Genomic DNA, 27987 nt, shown 5'->3' with positions numbered 1-27987 from the left:
TCTAGTGACAAAATATGAAATTGCGAAAAAAAGTAATCTAGTGAGGTGCATGTCTTTACACATTTTTTTTAGTGGGGGCAATCACTTATGGAAATACTTCTTTAAAAACGAATTAAACTTAATATACAGATATGAAATTGACTGTATGTCATGTTATAAGAATGCTAGAACAGTGAAGTTTCATTAGATAATGGGTATCTATGAAAACTGGGAGAAGTGGTCTAACCTATAGACACAACTAATGAAGCAATACAAAAATCGAGCACTTTCATTAATAATTGCTGCCGTTTTACTCTTGCCCGCATCAATATAATGAGACGAGTCCGCTTTTCTCCCAACCCGTCTATTGGATGTCAGTCTCATCGGTCTCAAATACAACACCAGTGTTCCGGATCATTTAAACAAGATTATCTGCATTTGATCAACACTAAACAATTTGTATCAAACCACAATCGTTATGGATTATCTGCGATGGACATGGATTTCAATTGTCACTATTGTCATCAGCTTTCAAATCATCTCAGGTAGGACATTTATATTTTTTTATTCAAATTAAATTATATATTCATTTTCAATTTGGAAAACCTGTCATTTTCTTTCTCATTTGATTCTGTTGAATAGAAAACTACAATCTTGCCTCACTTTGATCAGTATAATGTGTCAAAATATGGAGACTTTGATAACTGAAATGGCCAGTGCTGATTACATAATTTTGACAGTTTAAAACACACAAAAGCGTACCACAAAACATCTTTCTACATTACCATTCTTTAGTATTAGTTTACTTAACCTTTACACGTTATTACCACATTCCATTAAGTAAAATGACAACAACAAAAAAGACTCAGAGTAGAGTCATATTGTAATAGTTGTAATTTTCGATCTTTAATTCGGATCATCTTCATTTAGATCAGTTCCTGAAGATGATCAAAATGAAAGATCGAAAATGTGAACTCTTACAACATGACTCTATTATACTCGGAGTTTAAATTCTGTCATTGTAACCTTTACTCGACTTTGATTTTGTTAATCCATAACCAAAACCTTCATTGTTGCTTGGAAATTTCAAATCAATAGAGCTGCTACACTAAACTTTCATAATTTTTGCTTTTGCTTTTTTGATTAATGGGACAAAGCTATTCAAAATTTGTTGAATGGCTACACGAATTTTATTTATTATATTGTTTAATGACCTAATACAAAGTGTTTAATGATAAGAGATATTTTTTTTGTCTTGAAAATGGACAACAATACAGCTAACATTGTTAAAGGTATAAATTGATTTACCAATAATATAAAATAATAAATAGTTTCACTATCTAAAAAGGGTCATTAAGAATAAAATTTTCTTTCACATCTGTTGAAATCAATTCATTTCTTCAACTATTGATGAAAAAAAGAATTAAGTGTTGTGAGGGAGAGGGGTGATTTCAACATACCCGCACATAGAAATGATTAAATTGTCCCTTTTTAGTCAAACAAATAATCGTGAAAAGGGTAAAAAAATTACAAAGCTCCTTAGACTGTGTATTCTATATGATAAATTTTCAATGGGAAATGAGAGAGACACAGAGTTGGGGGGTGGGGGGAGACACAGATAGAACGGGTGTATTTACATGTATGTGCTTATATGTTTGAGGGTGTAAACGGTTTGGGACTGGTATGGTAAATGTAGGTATGTGTGCGACTGCGGGTGTGTACAGTCATGTATGTTCGTGAGAGGGAGAAAAGTGGGGGAGTGGATAGAGTAGTTGTGTGAGAGTGTGGGCTTGAGTAGGTGAGAGGGTGTGTAAGTGTGTATAATACCGATGGGTGTTATGGAGGGTGTGTGTATGTGGAGATGCCGCGGTCGAGTGGTCTACGGCGTCTGACAAGACGCTTCCGGGGTTCCTTCCACGGCCATGACACTTTTGCCCTTGGGAAAGGAATTTATTCTGCAGCCCTACTTCATCCTACATTAAAATGAATTGAAATGCTTCATATCAGTACCCATAATAAAATATCTGGTAATATCTTTTTCTTTAATTATATATAAAACCCTTCACCAGTATGAAGTGGGTTCAAAACTCCAGGATGAAATCTTTGTCAGTAGCTCTCTGATATTCAATCACTAAATTTGTAAGATCAATACTCAAATTGCCCTTTAAAAAAAAAAAATCGTCATACGGGTAGAGTGTAAGATGTGTAATCAATATTCACATTTTCACAAGAAAAGGTTTGTAAGATTTTAATATCAATTGATTATAATTGCCAATTTTCCAAAACTTCAAGCTTGCGCTATAGCATCGAGAAGTGTTCACTTTTAGAAGATTGTTTTATTTGTTCCATTTCAGGATAAAGATTAGAGTGTGTATCGTTGGTAATTAATACCAAGGTTAAACATGATGGTTTTAGTAAAATATTGATTACAAAATTCAATTTTTGACAAATATGAGGATCCCACTTTGATTTAAATGCAATACTTGCACGTGTTTTCGTGTTTATTTGTATTGTTAGACAAAATGAATAGCGTTTTTTAGTTATAGAACATAATGTCTTTAATAATAAATTTCGTCCCATTTGAATAGAAGAAAAAATAATATTTGTTCCCTCATACGGCATGAACGAACTAATCCTGTTTCATCTTATTTCAGTCGCAATATTTGAGTTTTCATATTATTGACCGTCTCAAGCTCTTAGTATCTAGACAAACAACCTAAATATAGGACGTTAATGGCTAATACATTAGAAAACATCTAGGGGAGAATTTTTGGTCAGCTGTTTCGCCGTCTGGCATTATCTCACGACTAATGAACTTACTTAACGATCATCGATTGCAGGTTAAGTCAGTGATGCCATTGAGTCGCGAGATGAACATTATTTGTACAATATCTACTGATATCCACTCTTCTTGGATGGCATAAACATTATTGATGCGATCAATCCTACACCGAATTGGATGTACAAAAATGGAATTAAAAAAGATGGCAGGCAATATCATGTTAGTTCGAATTCCCTATCGATATAACACAAAGTGGTTATTTTTGAGATATTTCTTTTTATCCGTACTGGTGGGTTTTGTCTGTGTGTGGGGGGGGGGGGGGGGTGGGGGCGAGGTGCGATGTTCCTCGGATATTTCCTTTACTCACGCGGAGGAAAATCAAATTACAAAATAAATGACCAAATCAATTATTCAAAGTTATTAATTGCAAATGTTATTATTAGTGAGAGTGTGATTTTATGACGTGCTGCATTGTTTTGGGGCTTATTTAATTTGAACAAAAGGGTCTGGAGCAAGTTAAAAAGCATGACTTTCGTAAAATACTGATGAATTATTGCGGGATATATTTGAATGGATTTGTTGAATAGCAATAAACAGGAATCATAATTACATATATCAATGTCACTGCCATAGTGATTCCTTGATCATATCCTAACTTTTCCCAAATTTGATCTATTTTTCCATTATAAGTTATGGTAGATCTCAAGCAGACTTACATTACTAGGTGTAAAGTGCACTAACAACTTACATGCATTTTCTGAAATGGACCGTCAAATTCAGGTAATTGTAATATATGGCTTAAAAAACCACACAATATAATGATAGCCACTGATCTTTTCAGGATTTTTTCCCGTCGTCATGCTAGATTTGCTAACAGACCTGATTCCTACATTAATCAGACAATCGGTTTTGATAGCTACTAAAAAATGAAGCCAATGAAAGAACAGCGTTCTTATGAGTGGGCTTATCCAGCAATTTCACTATATTTTTTTATTTTACAATGCTCACTCAAGAATTTACCTTAAAAAAAATGTGATATGGAAAATCAATACCAATACAAATACCAATCGAATGTTAATTGGGAGAAGACCGATGTGCTTGATCTGATGGTAGAGCGTCCGTCTCACAACCGGGAGGTCGCCGCGGAGTTCAAACCCGCGTCAGACCAAAAGACAAAAGGGACCCGTTGCATAAAACTTTTGCCATAAAAAACTCTGGCAAACAAAATTATGCCATTGAAAAATACACACTAAAAAACTCTGACAAAAAATTTGCCGGAGTTTTTTATTGCAAAAGTTTTATGTAACGGTCCCAAAATGGGAGCTGCTGCAACCCTGTTTGGTGTTCAACGATTTGGCTCTACATATTGGCAGCCGGGTCCACGATCACTTGGATAAAAATGAAATTCTTATTTCGAACAATGAAATGTGAATTTTCATTGTAATAATCCAATCTAATAGTCATTTGATATAGCGCCTTTTCCTTTCGATTACAAAACTCTGTATACACACTTCCCCATGTAAGATAAGGGCCCGTATTCTAAACTAAGGTTTAAATTAAACCCTGCATGGTTTAAAGTTGTGGTTTAACTATGGAGAGCCAATTGATGCACAGATCCCTAATAACAGTACACACTTATTTTCTTAACTGATATGACACCCAAATTGTTCATAATTGTCTGGGAATGATAACTGAAGCATTTGTATTCATTATGAAAGCAAAAGAAGACAAAATGATAAATATAAAAAATATAAATTATAAATAGAATTACCCACAATTTTAGCACAGAGTTAGACCGTGGTCTAAGTTAAACCTGAATTCAGAATATGGGCCAAGATATTTAACATTTCCATCCTCCCACTGATGCCAATTAACACTAATATAAACAAAATAATTGTGATTAATTTCTATTCAGCGAGAAAACATTTGCACCTCATGCAATGCCATACAATAATTGTTCCCTGATGTCATCACAATGTGACTTAATCATCAACATACCGCCCATAATACCTTCATATCATTAATTTTTTTTCTTCGACTTGACCCTATGCAGAGTGCACATGAGGGAACTAATGCTTCACACATTCACTCTTTCTTTGTACATCTATATCACTATATAAATTTTGATTTGAATGTACCCCATATTATGAAACGATATTTTTTATGACTATGAAAGCGTGACTGTTCTGATTGCTGTAACTTATAAACAGCTTCATAATACTTCAATCATATATACAAAATTGTCGGTCAGCTTCGTTATTTGCATATCACCTGTGCTGTGCATTTTAACTGTTTCCTGAAGTTTAGCAAAAACTTTCAAAAAGTATCACTTTATAAAAATATATCTGATTTAAAGTCATATCATGGCTACATCTTACTAGATGTTCCTCCATTTATTCACATATAGGATTTTTGCTTGGGTGCACTTCATATTTCATTATCTTTTACAAGCGCATGCCAGTTGATTTCTTGCACTTTTTATACTGGACAAATTCTCTTTCATACATGTTTTTAGGGCAAACGATTTTTTTTCTTAAATCATCATTTGTAGTTTTATAAAAGTATAATGAATTCATAACATCGATTTCTGTTTGGGTTCATTATTATATTCGATCCTTGTATAAAATATGACATGAAAAATAAATAAAAATGATTCCATGATCAAGAATAATACATTCATTCAAATATTAATAAAATTATGTAAAAAATTAATACAAGAAAAACATATACTCCTAGCAATTCTATTTGACATGGATTGTTCACTCAATGATAAACCAAATTATTCGGTTGCATTTAGAGCTTTTGAGGTTGTTGTATAATGGAATTCGATGCAGATACTGATTACAGAGGATAGAAAAAATGGATTATTGAGCGCAGGCATTTCCAAGGACAGTGATGATGAATTACAATGATCCAAATGTTTTGTGAGAGGAAGTAAAAAATGAATAATGGAAGGGACTTTATATGGACGCTGCCAACAAAATTGAATTAATTGCGTAGATATTGGTCGTGTCGGCTAACTGGAGTAGTTTTGAAGCAATAGTGAATGAAATGGAATAGAAAGATAATATCTTGCATCAATGTGCGGCTGTGTGCGCGTTTTTGCCTTGGTCGGTTTGAGAAAATAAGAATATTTTATATTTCATATGATAAAAAAAATAGTGAGTAACGTCATCAGTCCCCTCATTTGCATACCGACCAGGATGTGCATAAAATTGTTTTGGGAAACTAAACGAAAATTAGAAATGTCATCATTATCTTATTTTACATCCGATTTTGATGAGATTTTCAGTGTGGTTTTTCACTTTGTATTCAAATCATTTTATGTTGGGGTGGACTTGTCTTTTAAGTAATTAAAGATGAACATGTCAGAGGCAAAATTACACAGGTAAAAATGACAGGAGTAAAAATGGCGGAAGTAAAAATGAGGAAAAGAAAGTGGATGTAAACATGGCTGATGTAAAAATGGTAGAGTTAAAATTGGCAGAGGCTAAAATGGCATAAGCCAAAATGGCAGAGGTAATAATGGCAGAGGTAAACATAGCTGAAGTAAATAACCGCAGCATAGAAATGAAAAATATTGTTATATTGACTTATAATATTCCTCTTTTCCGGCCTCTTGTCGATAAATGGACTGTATAATCTTATTTTGTATTTTTTTTATCAGAATTTGTGAGTTGATAATTTAACAACAAACATTTTCTCTACCATATTAATTGCCGAATTTACCTTAATTAAAGTTCATGAGTGATAAAAAGGTATATAAGTTGGCAATTACAATATTAATCGGGAACCTATACCGAATCAGTTGGATTAGGACGCTACAGCGTGTCCCACAAAAAATGTTAATGGCACTTTGAATGAGTATAGTGTGAAAAATGCAAAATCATATTGCATATAATTTTTATAATCTTAAACTGGCATTTGTTTTTGTACAACTGGCTTAAATTTTATGTGATATGATTCATTGAACACAGAGATATTATGAACCTTCTTTTAGCACTAGTCAGAAAACCTCTCCATCCAAGTTACGTTGAATGAAGTGCGTAGTCAAATTACGCCTTCATTCACTCTTTTTTTTCATTTTTTAGATTTTGGACCCACATCTCGCGGGCCCTTTCTTTAATTTAAAAGAAAATTAAGATTTAAGAAACTTATACTTAACTACTACAAGGAAACGAATAAAACTCTCTTTTTTTAATCCATGATCTCACTTTGAAAAGCTCTGTATTTTTTTCAAGCCTTATCTGTAGTTTGTAGGGGTGAAATTCTAGGTCTTTATGTGCAATTAGATTTGTTTGAGCAAATTATCTTAGAACCACAAAAGCCCTATGCTCGGGGGTGAATTGCCGCCCTACAATAATTTTATATTATGAATTATTGAAAATTGCAGTTTTTATTTTGAACCAATATTCAATCAAAATGTTGGTATGTTATGTTATATTATGTGTCCTGGTGAAGATGATAACCAACACTGGTCAGAACCCCTGTTTCATCAAATGCATCTCTGTATTATCATATATGCCAGAATTTCATCAGATGAATGAATAGGTCATCTTCAAGTCATGAAGAAAAAAAAATCCTTGCTGATTTAAGTCTGTGGCTTAAAGCGAATAGAAAACAAATCTTGTTAGCCGAAACTGCACATACCACTTAATACAAAACTTGGATGTAGAGGCTTCCTGATGTGTCATGATTTTTTTTTCATATTTATGTGATTATTAGACGATATCACATAAAATTTCATCCATTGTTGAAAATTAATTGCAGTTTACTATGGTGGCCCTGAAGGGACATTGCAAATAGACCAAATTGCGAATATTCACGACGAAATTGGCGACGAAATTCACGACGTCGCCAATTTCGTCGTGAATTTCGTCGTCAATTTGAAAATTCACGACGAAATTGGCGACGAAATTCACGACATCGTGAATTTCGTCGCCAATTTCGTCGCCAATTATTCACGACGAAATTCACGACGTCGTGAATTTCGTCGCCAATTTCGTCGTGAATTTGTTTTGCTTGCCTGGGCGGTATGCGGGTTGAAACCAATTCGTCTGCTGCTAATTCCTCCACTCATAACAGGGTCTACATTCATTTAGTCTAATGCAATTAACTTTTCGCCTAACAACCATATGGTCCAATAACCATTTGGTCCAGTCATCACTTCGTCTAATCATCAGTTCGTCTATGACCATTTCGTCTCATAACTAGTTGGTCTAATATCAATTTTATTTTCCTTAATTTCGCCCAATTAACACTTAGTTCAATTAGACCAAATGGCATATGGAATAAATGGCAATTGGACCAACTTGGTTATTAGACGAAATGGCAATAAGATCGAACTTGATATTTAAACTCCATATTGAACAAGATATGAAAATCACCTAACAGGCAATGTGAGCGCGAAGCGCGAGCGAAAATTTTATATAGTGACATGAAAGATTATTTTTAGTTCCATTTCTTCCCCTCATCTTATTTTTTTCACTCGTCGTCCACCTCTTCTTTTTTTCTCCTCTCTTTTCCCTCCTTTTTAAAATTTCTTTCTTCCCTTTTTTCCTTTTTTTTGCTCCGCCAATAGGGGGAGGGGGCGGGCCCCTCGGCCCCCTCCCCCCAGGATCCGCCTATGCATATGGATAGCAGTGGACATCGTTCTGTCGTTTCAATGGTTTATTTTCAATTGGTCTAATGCCAACTCGTCTGCTATCATTTTGGTCTACCATCAGTTCGTCCACTATCCACATGATCTAACTGCCATTTCGTCTAATAACCAAGTTGGTCCAATAGCCATTTATTCCATATGCCATTTGGTCTAATTGAACTAAGTGTTAATTGGGCGAAATTAAGGATAAAATAAAATTGATATTAGACCAACTAGTTATGAGACGAAATTGTCATAGACGAAGTGATGACTGGACCAAATGGTTATTGGACCATATGGTTGTTAGACGAAAAGTTAATGGACAGAATTGCATAAGACTAAATGAATGTAGACCCTGTTGTGAGTGGAGGAATTAGCAGCAGACGGATTGGTTTCAACCCACATACCGCCCAGGCAATCAAAACAAATTCACGACGAAATTGGCGACGAAATTCTCGACGTCGTGAATTTCGTCGTGAATAATTCGCGACGAAATTGGCAACGAAATTCACGATGTCGTGAATTTCGTCGTCAATATTCAAATTGGCGACGAAATTGGCGACGTCGTGAATATTCAAATTGACGACGAAATTGGCGACGTCGTGAATTTCGTCGCCAATTTCGTCGTGAATATTCGCAATTTGGTCTATTTGCGATGTCCCTTCAGGGCCACCATAGTTTACGGACGTGAAGGTATAAACCATATAAGGTTGTAATTTTCATGTTATACCCATCTAAAGTGTTATTAATATTTTTGAGGGAGAGGCTGTACTTACACTGCCACATGTATTAATGTCATTTTCCCGCCTTAACAAGTTACTTGCCGTGTGGGAAATGTCATTCTGAAATAAATATGCAATTTTTAGGCTTCGTCAGGCATCAGCTCCCTATCACCCTCTCATTCTCATTTACCTTGCAACGCACCACGACAGCTCTGTTCACTTAATATAATACCCTCGCAAATTGTTACACTCCAAGTAATTTGAAAGTTTTCAATGCTAAATCAAGATCAGTGTTTCTGTTCTTCATTGAATCATTGGGCAGGATTGTGTGGTAACCCAAGAAAGAAAAGATGAAGGCCTTCTACCAATAATGAGTATGTCTCATGACACCTTCATTTCTAAACCTTAAATTATGATTATTTCTTGTTGTGTTGTTACCATTAATTCCATTATTGTTCAAATATTTGTTTGTCAATATACAGTGTGTCACGCGGGAGAAGGATATTCTGGAGAGAAGAATGTGACAGAGAAACTTTTATCAGATTACGGTCCTATATCAGCCCGTCCTTTACGAAACTCTTCAAAACCAATTGTAGTCTTCTTCAGGGCATTGCTAAGAGAACTCATATCTTTTGTAAGTTAAGAAAGTTCTAGTCAATTCAAACAATCCAATAAGAAGAAAAGAATACTGTTTTATGAGGTATCTTATCAATAGGCAACGAACTCACAGTGTGATGTTATATTATTGCAGGACTTCATTTTCAATTTTCTATATCAGCAAAATGTTTAGAATTTGATTTCAATGTTTAGAATTCAAATCCAACACAATGAAATCATCGTTTTTACGTCGAACCAGGAATTAATTCTAAATTGTATCCAGATGACCCAAAACAAATTTATAAGGATATCACCTCGATTTGCAACTGTGACCTCCTCACATATATCGTAATTGAGTGCTACTTTAGTGAAAATGTATGGACAATGTTCATTGCGAGTTTATCTTCCGTAATGAAAATTTATTAAACTGTGAAGAAAGAATGAGCGAGCATGTACTCATTGTTTCTGAATAGTCAGGGAGGATGAGCGCCCTCTGTCATTTCTATCGAGACTGACACAATTCTTGTCCTTTGTACGGTTGCTGATATAGAAAGGGCTTTGCAGCGAGGGGTTTGTCTCTTTGTCCTGTTTGTATGTCCATTGTGGTGGTAGCTTTGTAATAATGATATTTTCAAAATACTGTCCAATGGTCCCATCTCTGTTAATAAAATACTCTTTTGTTAATATATTTACAAAACATCTCCTTCATCCTATATCTGGCAAAATATCTTCTTTTTTTCATTTAAGTTGGCAAAATATCTTAAATATTTCCTCACTCTAAAAACTTATCGCGTCAAAGGTATGCCCTATATTAATTGAGGGAATGATAAAAGAATATAAAAAATCCTGCATTCTCTTTGCTACTTTAATAAGTGAAATTAATTTAATGTGCTGAAACTCCAAATCATTCTGTTAAGCAATTCCTTTCCCTATTTGTCTTTCTCCATCTTATCCCCTTTTCCCTTTTTCTTCTCTCTTTCTTCCAATTTTCCTCAACTGATTTTTTGTGTGTTGTCTTTATAGTTTTTAAATCTTCTAATTCATCCTTCTTCCTCTCGATATCCTATTCATTCCTCATCAATTCAATTATTCTCTGTTTAACTATTTTTTATTACTCCTTAAGTTCAATAATTTAATCGTCTCATTATATCCTAGGACGAAACCAACCAAGTTATCACGCTCTTAATCTATGTTAGATTGGTAAGTTCTATTCTTATTATATTTACTTTGAAGATTATATGTAACTGACAACAGTAATTAACATGCAAAGTACACCATAATATGAGATTTTTATCGATGGCCGATTTGAATAATGTCTTTTTTTTCACCATACACCAAATGTTGTTTTAACGTATGGATGTATGCGAATATAGCATGGATTACCCTAATGCATTCTCATAATTACTCATGGTATCAAGGATAAAAAGAGCATAATCAGTCTATTTCCTTGTTTCTTAGCTCGTATCATCCCTCATCTAATCCCCATAATCACATGTGCGTGACAGTTTTTTTTTCCGATTCTCGCTTCCATGATAATTTTTTTTTGTATTTGATATATTTATATTTATTTATTCAAACTTAAAATAGAGTTGTGATCCTGACGTTTTTCAAAAGACTAAAACAGAAAGAACAAGTACCAATCCACTACCCACTATAAAGTTAAAGCAAAAGATGGAGAAAAAAAACTAAACGCGGATATATAATGTGGGTTGATTTTGATTCTTTCATGAGCTTCTGAATGAGTGGGCATCAACAAGTTCAAAGTGCCAAAGCTCTTCAGTTATTTCGATTGTTTAATTTCGAATGCAATTTCCCCCAAATAATCGACGGTTTCCTTTAAATCTATGTTTATCATATTATGTTATCCTTCTATTTTTCGTTTCATAGACTTGGGTAGATGAGTACCTACGGTGGGACCCTGTCGGATACAACAGGACTCTACTAATGATTCCAAAGAACATATGGTTACCTGAACTAACATTAGATGAAAAGTAAGGAAATCACGTGATGCTGAAACCGTTTCTTACAGACCATAACGGGTTTTTCAATATCACGTTACCATGGTTACTTCGGTACGAGAAGTGACAGTGTAGAATCCCCTATCAAGTCAGTTGATAATTGTGATAACCTTTGGTGATAAATTCAAATTATACGGATTATTTGTATGTGTTCGTGGGCATGTGTGAGTGTGGGTGTGGGTGTGTGTGATTGTGAGGGTTGATGCGTTGGGTCTGTTTGTGTGCCGACATTCATGATCATGATGACAGAGAATATAATTTTAGACTTTAAATGCGTCGGAGGTTGGATCAACCTTAATGTAATGGCTGGTATAAGCAATGGATGACAATCACGTCAATCATGTTTACCAGGGCCATATAACTTAAAATTTGCAATCTGCGTCCCTTTCGCAACCTGCCCAGACAATCAGGAAAAGTTCGAACGATGTCTTTGTCGTTCTTAAACCTAAGCTTTTTGGAGTTTGAGAGGGCAAACAAAATATGTCCCCTTCCAAGTTTTGGTCAATTTACATGTACATTTATTTGACTATGAATTATTGTCCCATTGACACGAACCGCTGATATTTATGAAACTAACCGTCGTTGTTGCTGCGTCAATCACTGAATCATTCAGTGTGCTTGGCCGTAAATTTCACGACGAAATTTATTCTTGACATATTAATGAAATGTACCTAAATAAAAGAAATAAGAACATGTAAATAATAAATTCTTTCATGATTATCTAATTTTTTTGTAGAAGTAAAGCTTACATTTGACTCTTAAGGACTAGCCTCTAATTGGCATAATAGTCATGGGGCTTGGTGCCATGGCTCCCCCCCCCAAAAAAAACTTTCATGACCTAGAAAGAAGGGGAAAATAAGGAAAGGAAAGGAAAACGGGGGAAATATAAAATACATTTGTAGAGAACTTGTCAAGATCTATCACAAAAATATATGTTGTTTTAAAAAGGGTCAAATTTTTGCTCTCACGCTTCGCTCACAATTTATATAAATAATATATATATATATATTATATAACGATATTACGTTCCGCGTGTTGGACATAGAATATATTAATGAGGCAAAGTTGTAATGCATTGTGGTAATGCAAAGTGGTAATGCATTAAGATGTGATTTGGGAGGCCATTGTCACCTCCTTTTATCGTAATTTATTTTCTTGATAAATAAGCCTTTATCCTTTCTATTCTTGCATTTTCATGATTGTGGTGGCGTCATAATAAGTGATTGTTACGAAACAATGATATCCTCACGCGATAATTTTTACAGCCTGCGCCTCCAATATGCTTTTTTTATTATTATTATGATGGTGATGCTGTTTTGTGCGCGGTTCCATGACTACCACAATCATGAATGTTATTATTTCAGTTCTTGTCTCTGTGAGCTTTATTGTATCCCTGAGGAAGAGGTATGTTTAACGTCGAAAATTTGGAATTCAAAATAAACTGTTGGAACTAAGTACAATGCATTACCACTTTGCCTCATTAATATATATTATATATATATATATATTATATATATATATATATATATATATATATATATATATATATATATATATATATATATATATATATATGACTTTACTCATTACGTCACAATATCTTCTAACAATGCACCTGTCGCGTTATGTTGTTGCGCATTGTATTTATTGCGCGTTGGTATCATCACCAATTGATGCAACCTGTTTTGGATAATAAAATCATCTCTGAAGAAGGTCTATGACCAAAAAATTGGAAGATTATGTCTCCTCACGGCGTTTCTATTATTAAACTACTTTTCTGCAAAATTACCATCATGATTGGACCAAAACGTTTGCTTCTTGAACTGAGAAGAGAGTTTAATCATTTTGTGTGTGACTATCCCCGCAACATACACGCCACAGCTTTCCTGTTTGCCACTTCTCTATTTTCAAAGTCACGCTTCTGCTGCCACGTTAAATTCTTATCCACCTGCCTTCGTGAAAAACTGGTGCCTAAAGGGTTCTCCATTAAGAATCATCTGAATGTGGACAACTTGGGGGAAAGATTCTTGACGAAAAACTTGAACCTGTGCTCACGACGTTTGATGAGGATCACCATGGAATCGTACCGCCGCAGTTTTGACTTTCATCACAACCGCATGGAGCGTCTCGGAACAGAACTGGGGGACCTTTGCAGTGACGTTGACCACTCCCGTACCCGAAGCTAACTGTGAGTACTACCTATCCCTTAAATCTGCCAAGAACAGTTAACTCCTTGACTTGCGGCCACCTCAAGTAGATAGACGTATGGTTGCTGATGATGATAGACTGGTTGTCACTATTCCGCCTGATCTCCCATTATCTGATGATGAGAAATCTGTCTTAAAGAAAGGTCTAACTTTTATCCCCACTACCGAACGTGTTGATGAATTCCAGACTCGAGAGGATTTCGAAAGGTTTGCCAGACGTATGAAGCTATCAGCACATTACAATCGACCTGAGAATGAAGCTACTCGCACACCTGACCATGATAGTCATTCGGATCCTTTTGCTGCTCTAAAACCACGGCGGTCTACCTGGACGCCACCCGATGGAGAATTACCAGCTCTTGACAGTTTCATCTCGAAGTGCAGATCTGACATGACTGACATTCTCAATGCTGACAAAAAAGTTAGTCATAACATTTCCCGATCTGATCGTGAGACCATCAAATCCTTACGTAATAACAAGGATTATATCATCAAACCAGCTGACAAGGGTGGAGCCATTGTGGTATGGAGACGTGACCTCTACATTCATTAGGGCGAACGCCAATTGTCTGATCCTGAATTCTATGAACCAGTCGAAACTGTTCCCACTCCTGAGCACCATGCCATGGTCAAGGATACAGTACAAGAGTTGATACAAAATGACGACCTGCCCAAGAATGCATCTAATCTCATTCAAGATAATCCACGTTGCTCTACTTTTTACTTACTACCTAAGATACATAAAGCTAACACACCTGGAAGACCGATTGTGTAATTGCCCCACTGAACTCGTCAGTCAGTACTTGGACAGTATTCTAGCCCCTCTTGTCACTCAGCTTCCTACGTACGTGAAAGACTCCTCTGACGCTGTTCGCCTCATAAGGGATGTTACTCTAGATGAAAAAGGAAAGCATCTCCTCTTCACGATGGATATTTCATCTCTTTATACTAACATACCCATAGACGACGGTTTGAGGGCTCTCCGCTACTTCTTGGAACGCAATGCCCCCGATGATGCCCCGAGTGTGGAAACCCTTCTAAGGTTGGCTGAACTAGTTCTCCGTTTGTGAGCTTTCGAATTTGATGGACGCTACTACAAAAAACATAAAGGTGTGGCTATGGGAACAAAAATGGGCCCTTATGCTTTTTGTTGGGTTCGTGGAGGAACAGATGCTGCAATCATATCATGGGCCTAAACATGTCTTGTTTAAGCGATACATAGATGACTATCTTGGAATAAGCACCGGCCCAGAGGAGGATCTTCAAGATTTCATCGCATATGCTAACAACTACCATCCATCTCTTAAGTTCACGCATTGTATCTCCAGCATCAGTGTGGACTTCCTGGACATCTCCATCTCTATCAAAGATTTAGGTCTTTCTACCGATGTCTTCTACAAACCTACTTCTTCTCACTCCTACTTGAAATATGACTCATCCCATCCAGCGGCTTGTAAGAAGGCGATCCCCTACTCCCAGATGACCAGGCTGCATAGAATCTGCAGCGATGATGCTCGTTTTAAACAACGGGCTGCCGAGATGGGTGATTTCTTCGTGAAGAGAGGCTACCCTGAGGAGCTCATTCAACACTCCATTCAAATGTCTAGTTTGATCTCGCAGGACGAAGCTTTGACTGGGAAGATAAACAACAACAAGAGTCGTCGAGTTCCACTAGTGATGACTTATCATCCCAGGTCTGCACTCATTACAAGATCTATCAAAAACAACGCCAAGCTGTTCCTGTCATCTCCTGTCATCTCCTTCTTGCAAGGAGATCTTTGAAGATAACCCCGTACTTTTGGCATATAGGAAAGACCGTTCTCTGTGTGACCATCTCGTTCGTTCCAAATTGCCGACTAGTCAGGCAGGCCGAGATGCAATACCCGTCCCTACGTCATGAGGGGAGATGTCATCCAATGACCCAGAAGAACTTGGCGCGTCAAGGCCTCCTTCAAGTGCACCACCAGAAACGTCGTCTATGCTATACGATGCTCTCGCTGCACTAAGCTTTACATCGGGGAGACCAAACGACGTCTGGCAGACAGAGTAACAGAGCATCTGCGTTCGATCCGACTTAACGCACCTGGCCTGCCAGTAGCAACGCATTTCAACCAACCTGGACATTCCATCAACGATATACAGGTATGCGTTGCCATCTCTTGCGACCGTGAGACGGATCGCAAACTCAAAGAAGAAAAGCTGGGGCGGTATTCTGAAAACGTTCTTATCTTAATTTTGTTCTTATCTACGTCACGATCTCAAATTGGTATTCTGAAAACGTTCTTATCTTTTTCTTATCTTTTGTTCTTATCTTTTTCTTATCTTGCTAAACATCCTATGCTGAGCGCGTAAATGTATTACTCGCGCATAATACAAAAGTGCGCTAAAAAGATAAGAACAAAATGAAGATAAGTGGTATTCTGAAAACGTTCTTATCTTTTCTCTTTCTTATCTTTCACGATATTTATGACAATATTTAAGATAGCTAGAGGGTTATCACATCTCACGATGTTCGCGTTCTTTCTTGCTCAAAAAAGATGGCCACTGGTAATAACATGTATTCTTTCCATCCTTTATTTCATCCACCCTTTATTTTGTTTTTCACCTTTTTTAAAATCCTTTTGTCTTTCTTTATCTATTTTCACTTTTTCTTCCTTTCTATCTGTCTATCTTCCTTTCTATCATTCTTCATTTATATATATTGCTTTATTCTTTTGAATTTTTTAATCTGTTCCTTATTCTTATTTTACTTTGTTTCATTTATTCTTCATCTTTCTTCCTTTCTTATTTTCCCTTTTCGTTCTTTTTTCTTTCTTTCTTTGAATTAACCTTTCTTTCGATTTCTTTCTTTAGTCTTTATTTTTGCTTTAATTTCTCTTTCATTGTTTCATTTTCCTTTTTTCTCTCTTCCTTCACCTTTTACATTTTTTATTCCTTCTTTTTCTCTTTCTTTTTTTCTTTCACTCGATTTTTCTGTTTTTTCAGTTCTTTATTCCTTCATTTTATCCTTTTAATTTTTTTTGTCCTTTTTCGTTTTTTTACTTAAATTTCTTTCTTTCCTTTTCGTCATTTAAGTTCTTTTTGCTTGCTTTCTTTCGTTTACTCTTTTATTTTCTGCTTTGTTCCTTTCATGTTTTTTTCTGCTTCATTCTGACCCTTTTCTGTCTTCTTACCTACTTACTTTCTTTCTTCCTGTTTTATTCTTTATTCGTACCTGCTTTATTTACTTTTTTTTCTTTACTTCCTTCCTTCCTTCCTTCCTCCCTCCCTCCCTCCCTCCCTCCCTCCCTCCCTCCCTCCCTCCCTCCCTTTTTTTCTTTCTTTCTTTCTTTCTTTCTTTCTTTCTTTCTTTCTTTCTTTCTTTCTTTCTTTCTTTCTTTCTTTCTTTCTTTCTTTCTTTCCTTATTGTGCACGTGTCTCGAAATAATAATCAGTAATTGCGTAAAATGCCTATTTCGCGCAATGCGCCAGAAAAAGTGTACGCGCAGTGCCCATGATATTCTCTTGACATAAGGAACGCTTCTATTGGTTAAACTGACAATATAAAGCGCATTTTGATTGGTAATATCCTAAAAATGGGCGTGTTGAAGATAAGAAGGAGGCAGTCCTTACAGAGATAAGAACGCGTTAAGAAGATTTTCAGAATACCGATTTGCAATGATTTTAGCGTCTTCTTATCTCAATGAGATAAGATAAAAGATAAGAACAAAGATAAGAACGTTTTCAGAATACCACCCCTGATCTACAGTCTCGGGACCCTCGCCCCCCACGGAATGAATGTGTCTTTCCGCGCATTCCCAATGCCTGAAACCAAGTGAAGTTTTCTTTCTTATACCGATGAATCAATAGACTCTTTTGCCGTTTTGACTCTACATCATAACAGTTGCCTGGACTTTACTCATTACGTCACAATATCTTCTAACAATGCACCTGTCGCGTTATGTTGTTGCGCATTGTATTTATTGCGCGTTGGTATCATCACCAATCGATGCAACCTGTTTTGAATAATAAAATCATCCCTGAAGAAGGTCTATGACCGAAAATTTGTAAAATTATGTCTCCTCACGGCGTTTCTATTAAGTCTTCTTTTGTTTCTACATCATGCCGCCGACGCAGAACTCTTTGATTTATATATATATATACATATATAAATGTATACATTTATATATATATATAAATTCGTCACTGTTTTTCGCCATGTCTGGCCCCTTTAAAAAGAAATACAAATTTAGACTCCAAAAGCCACGGACCCCCCCCCTAACTAAAACAAAACAAAAAATCTTTCTCAGAGAACAATATATGTGTTAGTCTGCATCCCCCACTCTTTAGACTGATATGATCAGACCCCAAAAGATCTCACATAACTTTTGCCAGACCAATTCTGTAAAGCTCCGTTAGCATCCCACCCACAAAAGGAAATTGGAAATCCCTTGTCGTAAGAAGAAGAAAATAGGTTTTGAGTACATGGGAATGTGAAGATTTACCAATTTCAAAGCTCAAGATAGGAACATCTCGAAGAACGCAGGAAAAAAACAGGTCATAATCTATCCAATGTTCAAATTCCTGAAAAGAATTCTGGATAAATTAAGAGTTAGCCGAGACAAAACACAACAAGCACATACATAAATTAAAAGATGAATAATAGAGAAAGAGTATTCCCTCTTCCACTTTATTTTTGCTTCTTATAACCAGAGCTTTCACATAATATTTACCTCATCAAAATATTTTGCCTTTTCCTTTGCCGTCATCACCCCCAAACCATTCCTTTGCTTCCCCCTTTCCAAGCAGTGTGGATCGAGATTTCATAAGTTCTCCGAGTACCTACGCAACGGCCACATCAGATGGAACCGTCAACTGGTACTTCCCTGCCGTTATCACCACAACCTGTAAGGTCGATGTTCGTTTCTTTCCTTTCGATATCCAGGAATGCACTCTTACTTTTCTCCCGTGGACGATGGACGAGAGTATGGTGAGTAATGGAACAAACAAACTACAAACTTTCTGAAATATTTCATCTTTTTCAGTTTTGAAGGACGCGAGTCATGCTGTCTTATTCGTGAGGATGTGTAGACAAATTTCGTAGATGTGGTCGTTTATACAACTGTGATATCAGTGTTGTGATGAACCAGCGTAGATAAATGAATTGTTTTTTTTAAGCAAACTGCCTGTGTAACATAGATTTATTACATAGATTTACCATAATGTTTTCCTTCTTCATCAGATGATGCTTCGGTTCCCTGAAGGTGAAGACGCGACGCAAGACATCTACCAACGCAATGGTATCTGGCATCCTTCTTCATTCAATGCTAAGAACGTCAGTATATCTTACATCTGCTGTGAGTACCCTTGGTCACATGTCATCTACACACTTCGGCTCCGGAGAGAATCGAGATTCTTCCGAGAGACCATCATCCTGCCTTCCGTTCTCTTGACCGTGCTCATGGCAACAGTATCGTGGCTTCATCCTGCTTCAGGCGAGAAGATGACATTGGCAGTCAGTAATCTACTAGCCCTCATCCTCTTTCAGCAGCTTGTAGCAGATAGTATGCCACCCATTGGAGATAATACGTCCATCATCGGTAATCCTAATTCACCTTTATTATCAAAAAGTAAAGGACTATCGAGTTGAGTAAAGAAAAAGTTATTTTTAGTGGTAAAAAAAAACCAACATGGAAGTGACTTGTCAATTTTTTATCAATATAATTTTACAAGTAGGCTCTTAAAAAGGCAAAGATAAAAAATATAAATAAAAGGAAAAATAATCAAAATAGTTTTCATTCTCTTCATGTTTATAGTCCAAAGTTCTTTTGACATTTAAGTGTTTCTGCCAAACAACTTTACAGTACTATGTGGCAAAGCTAAACCTGGGTACAGCATTGCAGCAGTACAGTATGCAGTGTTGTGAGCGAGTGTTATATGGCATCATAAGAGTATGGGATGGGATATAGCAATACGTTTATATATGAAATATAAGACGGGAGGAAGGATAAATATGTGGACCAAATAGGCTATAGAACCAAGGTATAAAACAAATATTTCGCCAGGATATCAAACCATTTAATAGCTATTGCCGTAAAGAGAGGATCTGATCTTGATATATGCCGTTTAATACTCTGGTGCGTAATGGAAAGTGTGATTTGTAACCAGAGAGTCGTAATTTAGTTTATTTTTTTTTTGCAAGAAGGGATATTTCGACAGATAGAAATGCCCTATCACATAATGTTGAATTAAGACTTTGTATTCTTCTAACCTCGTGTGAATGGCTATGAATGCCCACCCGTTCAATCACTGTCACCTCAGATATTTTACGCTTGAGATCAAGGCGAACGCATTTGGAATAGAAATGAGTTTTTTAATTGTTTATGGCTTGACTCGAGCAGTGAAATTAGATATATCATTAAAGATCTGAATTAACCACCTATTCATATAAAGAAAAATATATAGAAATTGGGAAGATATTCAATAGTCCAAACGTTGCATTTGACATTACATTATCTGCATGGGATTGATATGGGAAATTATGTGAGTTGGTGTGGGTGTGGTTCAGTGGTGGCACCAGGATTTTCAAAATGGGGGGGGGGGGGGCAGAGTCGCATTCATGGCCTCACGCACATTTATTCTGCGGGGCAGGAGACGCGTTAACATTTTCGAAGAAATTCGAAAGCAAAGGACCGAAGCGACCGAGCTTGTCATCACGGCCCTATTGCATTTTCTGAAGTGAAATTGAACGATTTTTGTGCACACTGTTGGTGAATTTTGTGAAGAGTTTTCCGAAATTTTTTTTTTGGGGGGCTGCCCCCTGCCTCTTATGTATGGCCATGAGCGCATTTGCTATGCATTTTTTCGTTCAGTTTAAACATAAATATGGGGGAGGGGCAACGCTCCTAACGGGGGGGGGGGGGGTGATGGCAAATACCCCCGGTGCCCTTGGTGGCACCACTGGTGTGGTTGTAGTGTATAAGTAGAGATGAAAATGAGGTAACACTAAAGGTCAACCCATAACAAACCATGGGCCTTGCCCCTTCCATGTATAAAGACGGGTGCATCCCTCGTTGCTGTAACCTATCAAACGCCATAAGCAAGACTGGCAGCGTCGTGCCACACGTCATTTTCCAAAAATAATCAATCATGCTAACCAGCATTCTTTAAAAAATAAATGACAATTCAAACTATTGTTTTCTTCCCCTTCTATGTAGTTACATTTTTCTTCATTATGATCGCTCTTGGATGTGCATCGGTTATCTTTTCTGTGATCGTCCTCCGAATCTATCATAATGGTGGTGACAAACCATTGCCTCGTTGGATCAGAAACATCATTTATCGTTGCAGTGGCTGTACTCTGATTTTTGGTCGGGTCAGGTTGCAAGAAGCTCTAAAAGCTATGATGTCAGAAGCACCACAAGTCACCTTCATTAATCAAATGTGAGCAATGTAGATGTATAGCTCTATATAGGTATGCTGATCACTCTCCTCCACCCAGAAACGAAAAAAAAAACCCACAAAACAAAGCATGGAATCCATGAAGAACACAGAAATCATGTCATTTCACTGAAACACAATTTTCAGGTGCCATAAACTAAAATCGTAAATAAAGTGGAAACCATTAAAAAAATCAAAGCAAAATCCTAGTTAAGGATAAGTGGAAAATCTGCGCATAAGTGGAAAATCTGTCATCAAACATGTTTGTTGTATTTGACAAGCCTAGTCTCCATGGAAACTTACGATTTTCTCAGTTTTCCATTTTATTTCATTAAAATTTCTTGATTATATTTTTGTACATGTCACCGACGAACACGGAATTTAATGCTTAGCATACCAAAAATACAGGATTGGCATTTTAGAAAAAAAGGAGGAAAACTGGGATCTTATTAGGAAATTTCTGTGCCTTCCCCTTAAATTTTTTTGACAATCCTATATCATGCTTTTCTTATAAACATGTTTTTTGTATTCATATCAATGTGTGTGGGGAATCATATTTGAATTGAAATCTGAATTCAAAATGAATCTAAATCCAATTTTGACTGTAAAATTGACTATGGACATGTGCGGCAAAGCTCAGCTACTTTTTTCAAATCTCTTTCGAAAAAAATTTGCAAATTTTTCTTACTTTCAAGTTACAATGATTCGATTTTTAAGCATGTCATTATCACATCATTTTCTTTGTTCGCAAAATCCCTGTGATAAATTTATATATTTATATAGTTTTATGACGCAAAGGCCGTATACTCATCTATTGGCCTTGCTTTACTTCCTATCTTACGATTTCTGTTTCCGCAAGATGGTCGTAAGAAGATTTTTACCCAACAACTGCATACATTGTGTACCTACGCCTTAGGTGTTCCTTGTGAACGACTTTTAAAGCGCCGTAAGAATCTCCGTTCGTAAGGCGCAAGAGAGCAAGGTGTTTTTACGATCATCGTAAGAATTTAAGGCTTCAAAAATTGTTTCTCGACCCTTCAAAATCTTGCGTAGTTCTTACGGCGTTCTTACGGTGCCTTACGAAGAGAGGGTTTTGTACGAAGTTAAAAATAAAAATATTGGAAAAGACCAGTGACCAGGCTGCGAAGGTCTACAAATGGCCAACGAAAGCCTTTTCCTTAAGGCTTTCTTGAGAAGATTTTACGAAATCGTATAGATGATGGCATTTGTGACGGAGACATAAAGATCGAATATGGTGGTCGCATTTTTTAAATCGCCATTCTTCCTATTCTTCCTACATTCTTGAAATTACCTTGATATCCCAAATACCAGTGACTCTTTTCATTGATTTTACGCGGATGATGAGGTGTGGACCTCGAAACATGTTTCGTTTATATTAAAATGATATGTTCTTTTCCTTATTTTCGTCTTTAAGATTCATGATGTATTTTCAATCATTTTATGAAAAAATAAAATTTCAAATCACTTATGTAAAATTATTACTTTCTTGTAAAGCACGCAAGCCTATGACAATCACGGTATATCTATCTCTTTGAGGTTAGTTTCCTCTACCATCATTAAAGAGTGCCATTTTCAGTAATCATCCTTAGGCCACAAACCACGGTTTTTTGTTGTTGGAAAAATGGAAAATAAGTAACCAGTTTCCCCAGTACACATATAGTAGTGCTCAAAAGCTAGTGAACCCTACCATTAAACGAACATAATTTATTTAAAAGTTCAAGTTCTGCCATGTTTTTGTAAATGTTTAATTGTGAAGACATTTGATAAAATGTTACATTCAATACAGTTTGTTTCTCTTGGATTGCCAAATATTGTAGTGTTATTGTCTTCATTTAACACTCAGCATGAAGGAGTGCTTTCTGTGGTGAGTTTCACTAACTTTTTAACACAACTGTACACAGTGGCGTACCGTGTGTCACGGCATTGGGGGGAGGCATCAGTAAACATAAATGAGTCACTTAGTGGGCGCGCAAAGCGCGCGAAATTGCCAGGTATACTAACCTAATAGAGACATTTAAGGACTATGCCATTAAATGGATATGAATCTCACTGATCAAATAATGCAAGCGCGAACTGAAAATTTATATTCAGACATAAAACGACAATATAAGCATATTTTTGTAATCATGATACGTACCTGTCTCACTAAACAAGCAATGCGAGCGCAAAGCGCGAGCTGAAATTTGTGTATATATTGACCCCAAACAGGACATTTAAAGGACATTTTTTAGGAATTCATGAAGAGCATACATATATCACCATAGTCATCTAATGCGAGCCCCAATCGCTTGCTGGTTTGGTTAGAATTACACCTTCACACATAAAGCACTTTTTTGTAGTCATTGTAATCATGAACATGACACGTATCTCACTAATCAAATATTGCGAGCGCGAAGCGCGAGCTGAACATTTTTGAAATTCACACCTAAAGAGGGGCATTCTAAGGCTTGTTTTCTAGAGGAATTCACTGAGATCATACGTATTTCACTAACCAAATCATGCGAGCGCAAGCTGAAAATTTTGGATATTCAGACCACAAAAGTGGTTATTTTGGGGCTGGAATTCATGAAGAGCAGACATCATCAATTCACTAATGCAAACGGAAGCCCAGACTGGACATGTTTTATATTCAGACCTGAAAAGGGGGCAATCACTTTAATTATTCATGTAAAAGAAGCATATGTCACTACCAAAAATAACGATAACTCGAAGTGCGAGGAAATATATTTGGTGTATATTGACTTGAAAACTGTTTTAGTACAACAGGATTGTAATATCTCATTAAACAGACAATGCGAGAGCCAGGAATGATGAACGCATAGGCCCTAAGCAAATTATGTTTCATAAAGCTACGAAAAAAACATAATATAATTTCTTCTTCCCCACTATGTTTCTCCTTCTTTTTCCTTTTCCTCCGTTTTTTTTTTGGCCAGCCGATGGCCTCCCCGTAGTTACGTCACTGACTGCACATGTATTTACCTTCTTGCGATCTTTCCTCCGGCAAATACAATTTGATCACACTGAAATTTCTGAAAAGGAATTCTAATTTTCTAAGATATAGTGAAGCAATAATTTGCTTCACTATATGTAATTTCAATGAAATTGAAATAATGACATGAACTGGTAGATGATATTGATGTTTTACTAAAGCACATTAACCATTATATTGAAACAATCATTATCAACGTCCTCCAACATCCTCCTTATTATTTAAACAGACTTTCATTCTGCCTAACCTTTTCTCCCACAACAATAAAAACATATATATACATTTTAAAGATTTGCTTGTCTTATGTTCGGTATAAGATTGATTTTATAACGACGCCATCCAGACATGTTTCACTCATTATATTTTCTCCGATGTCGTAATAAATGCCTTTGTCTTTGCCGATGTCTGATGAAGGACAAAATCGTATGCTTATGTAAAAGCAAGACCTGAGGCAGTTCGTCTCAATCCAAGAACATGAATAATTAAAAATTGTACTAAGGAGATAAAGTTGACGGATACTTAAACACCTCTTGTCTTTCGAATGTTTAACCGTCGCCGGAGGAGATTGTACATAAAGAGCAAGAAGAATTTAATTGAGGTTTCTGCATTTCACTCTTACTCCCATACTCTCTTTTTCTCCCTAGGTGAATTTTTTTTCACATCATGACTCACATCTTTATCAAATTCAAACATACAGCTACATGACAGAATCATCATGATCATGATCAAAGGGCCTCGAATAAACAAACAATTTGACCTGCTTTTGTACATGTATACGAGCATGTTTTGTCTTACCTTATGATGACAGTTGGGGTAAATGTAAAGCGCCAATTGACACAGGAACATGTAAGCGAGGCAAAATTTTAATCTAGGGGTTTCTCATATTTTTCTTTAAATTTCAGTTCACTAAGGAGCACACCCAATAGCAAACCATCTCAGGAACCAATCCCGGACGTTTCTCATCCAGAGGGTAAAGCAACGAAACAGACGGTAGAAAATAGCCAACTCCCACGAGGATTTTTAGAAAAGGAAACGATCGATAGCACCTACGAGAAGAATGCTACGATGTGGCGAGAGACAGCCCTGGTCTTCGACAAGATCTTTGGATTGGTCCAGTTCTTAGTAATCATTGGTGCATGTCTTTATATGTTAATAGGCTATGTGACGGCTGACCCATCTGCAACAATCTAGTTGATTCCGATCTTAGTCAGTGTTAGTCAAAATCAGAAAGTCACACTCTTCGTCAGTGCCCATGATGTGACAACAAAAACGAGAATTCGATATCCGTTTTTGAAACAGCTGTGAAAACACGTATTCAATACACACACACACCCACACACACATTTATATACATATATATATATTTACCATAATTTCACAATTTCTTGAGTGAAACTACACATCTATTATTCATTTTCAGTTCTTTCAATGCATATATACAGTATATATTATCATTGTTATGTTGTTATCGTATCTTTGGTTATTTGGTTGGAAAGTAAAAACTCATTGAGAAATTGCTAAATTATAAAAAATATCGCCATTTCCAAACTAATTACAAATTTTATTCTTTTTAATACAATGTATACCTTCATTATATTTTCATCATTTTTATATCAACGTAGAAAGGGTCTTAATGAATTCATAATTTAACTGAAGATTCCTGAAAGTCCTTTGCAGTGAGTATGATTTTTTAAATGATAGACATGATAGATGAGAGGAGTAACATGGAGGCATCCGGAGTATTTTGCTCGTTTTATCCTGACATTTATAGATAAAAAGATCTCAACCCTTCGGAGTAAAATGCCACATCTTAGAACCATACGTCTCAACAGAATTGATACTTGAATTGAATAGTTTCATTTTAATCCATTTTGTGAGTATAATTCGATACCGATGAGAGTATATGGAAATCAAATTGAATTCTCGCCATAATCCTAATAGATTTCTTTCAGTTTTCAAAAGATTTGTCATACGTTTAATTTCGAGTCATTGAGATGATATGACCTCCTTTCCGTTTTTTCAAGGCCACGACGCTTTAATGTTGATTTTTCTTGTATAACTTTTAAAACACTCCCATTATATTCAAAATGTAGAACGTAAAAAACAATGTTTCACTTAAAGAAGAGAGACAAATCAATCGGCAACTTACATTGTTTTTCTTCTTATATATTGCTCTTAGGTAAACTTACACATATTTTTAAAATGTCTAGATAATTTAGAGAATTCATTATTAATGATATACAATTCGTGGAAAATCTGAGAGTAATTTTAAATTTTGGTATTAGTCTTTGTCCATACTTTGGAGTTTGGTTAAAATCAATGAGTGTTTGCCTCAGCGTTCGATTCCTCATCATTGTATCTAATCTCATATTAATTTCATTAATCTACATGTAATTGAACTACAGGCAAATTCTTGAAATAACAGATTTTCTACTTTGCAAAGTTTGGCAAATGGTTTATCTTAACTCATCATGGGATAAATTGTTGATAAAATAATTTTGGAGAAAGGATTTTTACAATTTTCATATTCTAAGCATAAGAAGCTCGGGGTGAAATAATCAGGGAAACGAATCTCGGGTCGCTTATGGATGAAGGGGGGGGGGGGGGGGGGGGAGTATCTCTTGATAATTTATGATTAATTTCGGTCACACATTTTTTGATATAATATGAATATTCTCTTAATTGCTCAAGTTCATGGGATGTTATGTCGTTTGGGAACCGGGTATATCCTTTCAAATTTACCTATAAATATGTAAAATTAAATGAAAATATATCATGACATTGATCTTATTGTAATCGAATTTAGTTTGAGGCTTATTTCATGAGAGAGTGTATCATAATGAAAGAAAGATAAAGACCTATAGAACGGGTGAACCTGGCAAAAAGTGACCACATTCATAGTGTAATGTTAACATGTTTGTGTTAGTTTTACATTGAAGAAAACATATCAGTAAACTCTATGAGAAGAGAAAAACGTAATTATAAGAAGAGAGAATAAAGTCATTCCTGGATAAGACTTCGGCTCAAGAGAGTTATATATACCCAGCACCAGGAAATGTGAAATGATCAAACCAGATCGGAGATATGGGGGTCGCCTGTAGGGCGGATAGGGTTGTGATGCCATCTGTTCAGAACATTGATATTATTTAAAGATATATCTATGATAAACAAGCATCATCTTAGTTTAACCAAAACCAGTGGCGGATCCAGGGGGGGGGGGCAAAGCTGGCCCAAGCCCCTCCCCTTTGAGAGGCACAATTAAATTTGTAATGTAAACATGCCGTTAAAACAGCAGTGTGCCCCCTTCTTTTTTTTTTGCTTGTCAAATTTTTTTCGTGGACGAAATCACCTTAATTTTAGGTTAAAACCCAATTTTTTTCCTTTTTTGCTTTTCAATTTTTTTACTCGGGAAAATCCTGGATCTGCCCCTGACCAAAACTATATCCAAAGGAATATAATTTCATTAATTATGTAGTCTATTAACGCACACGTCTTGTGACACTCAGAGACGGGTGTGGTATAAATTGCAGTTCCCGTTTCAACAAAAAATCTGAATATATATAGCAATGTGAGATGAACGGGAAGTATTTAAGAAAGCTTAAAGCATTACTA

At 36.0% G+C, this 27987-nt stretch overlaps 1 protein-coding gene across 1 annotated transcript; it reads left to right on the top strand.

Moving 5' to 3' along the window:
• The first annotated feature begins 380 nt into the window (after positions 1-380).
• Positions 381-27166, top strand: LOC129264041 (neuronal acetylcholine receptor subunit alpha-10-like). The gene is made up of 8 exons (XM_064101742.1): positions 381-524; positions 9607-9758; positions 10877-10921; positions 11609-11712; positions 18735-18915; positions 19168-19525; positions 21143-21368; positions 25278-27166. The coding sequence occupies exons 1-8, from the start codon at positions 458-460 to the stop codon at positions 25564-25566; spliced, it is 1422 nt and encodes a 473-aa protein (XP_063957812.1). The 5' UTR covers positions 381-457; the 3' UTR covers positions 25567-27166.
• Positions 27167-27987: the final 821 nt, after the last annotated feature.

Source organism: Lytechinus pictus, chromosome 7, assembly GCF_037042905.1.
Source record: "Lytechinus pictus isolate F3 Inbred chromosome 7, Lp3.0, whole genome shotgun sequence".
Taxonomy (NCBI): Eukaryota; Metazoa; Echinodermata; class Echinoidea; order Temnopleuroida; family Toxopneustidae; genus Lytechinus; species Lytechinus pictus.
Note: the sequence above shows the minus strand (reverse complement) of the source record. Positions and strands in the feature narration are given on the sequence as shown.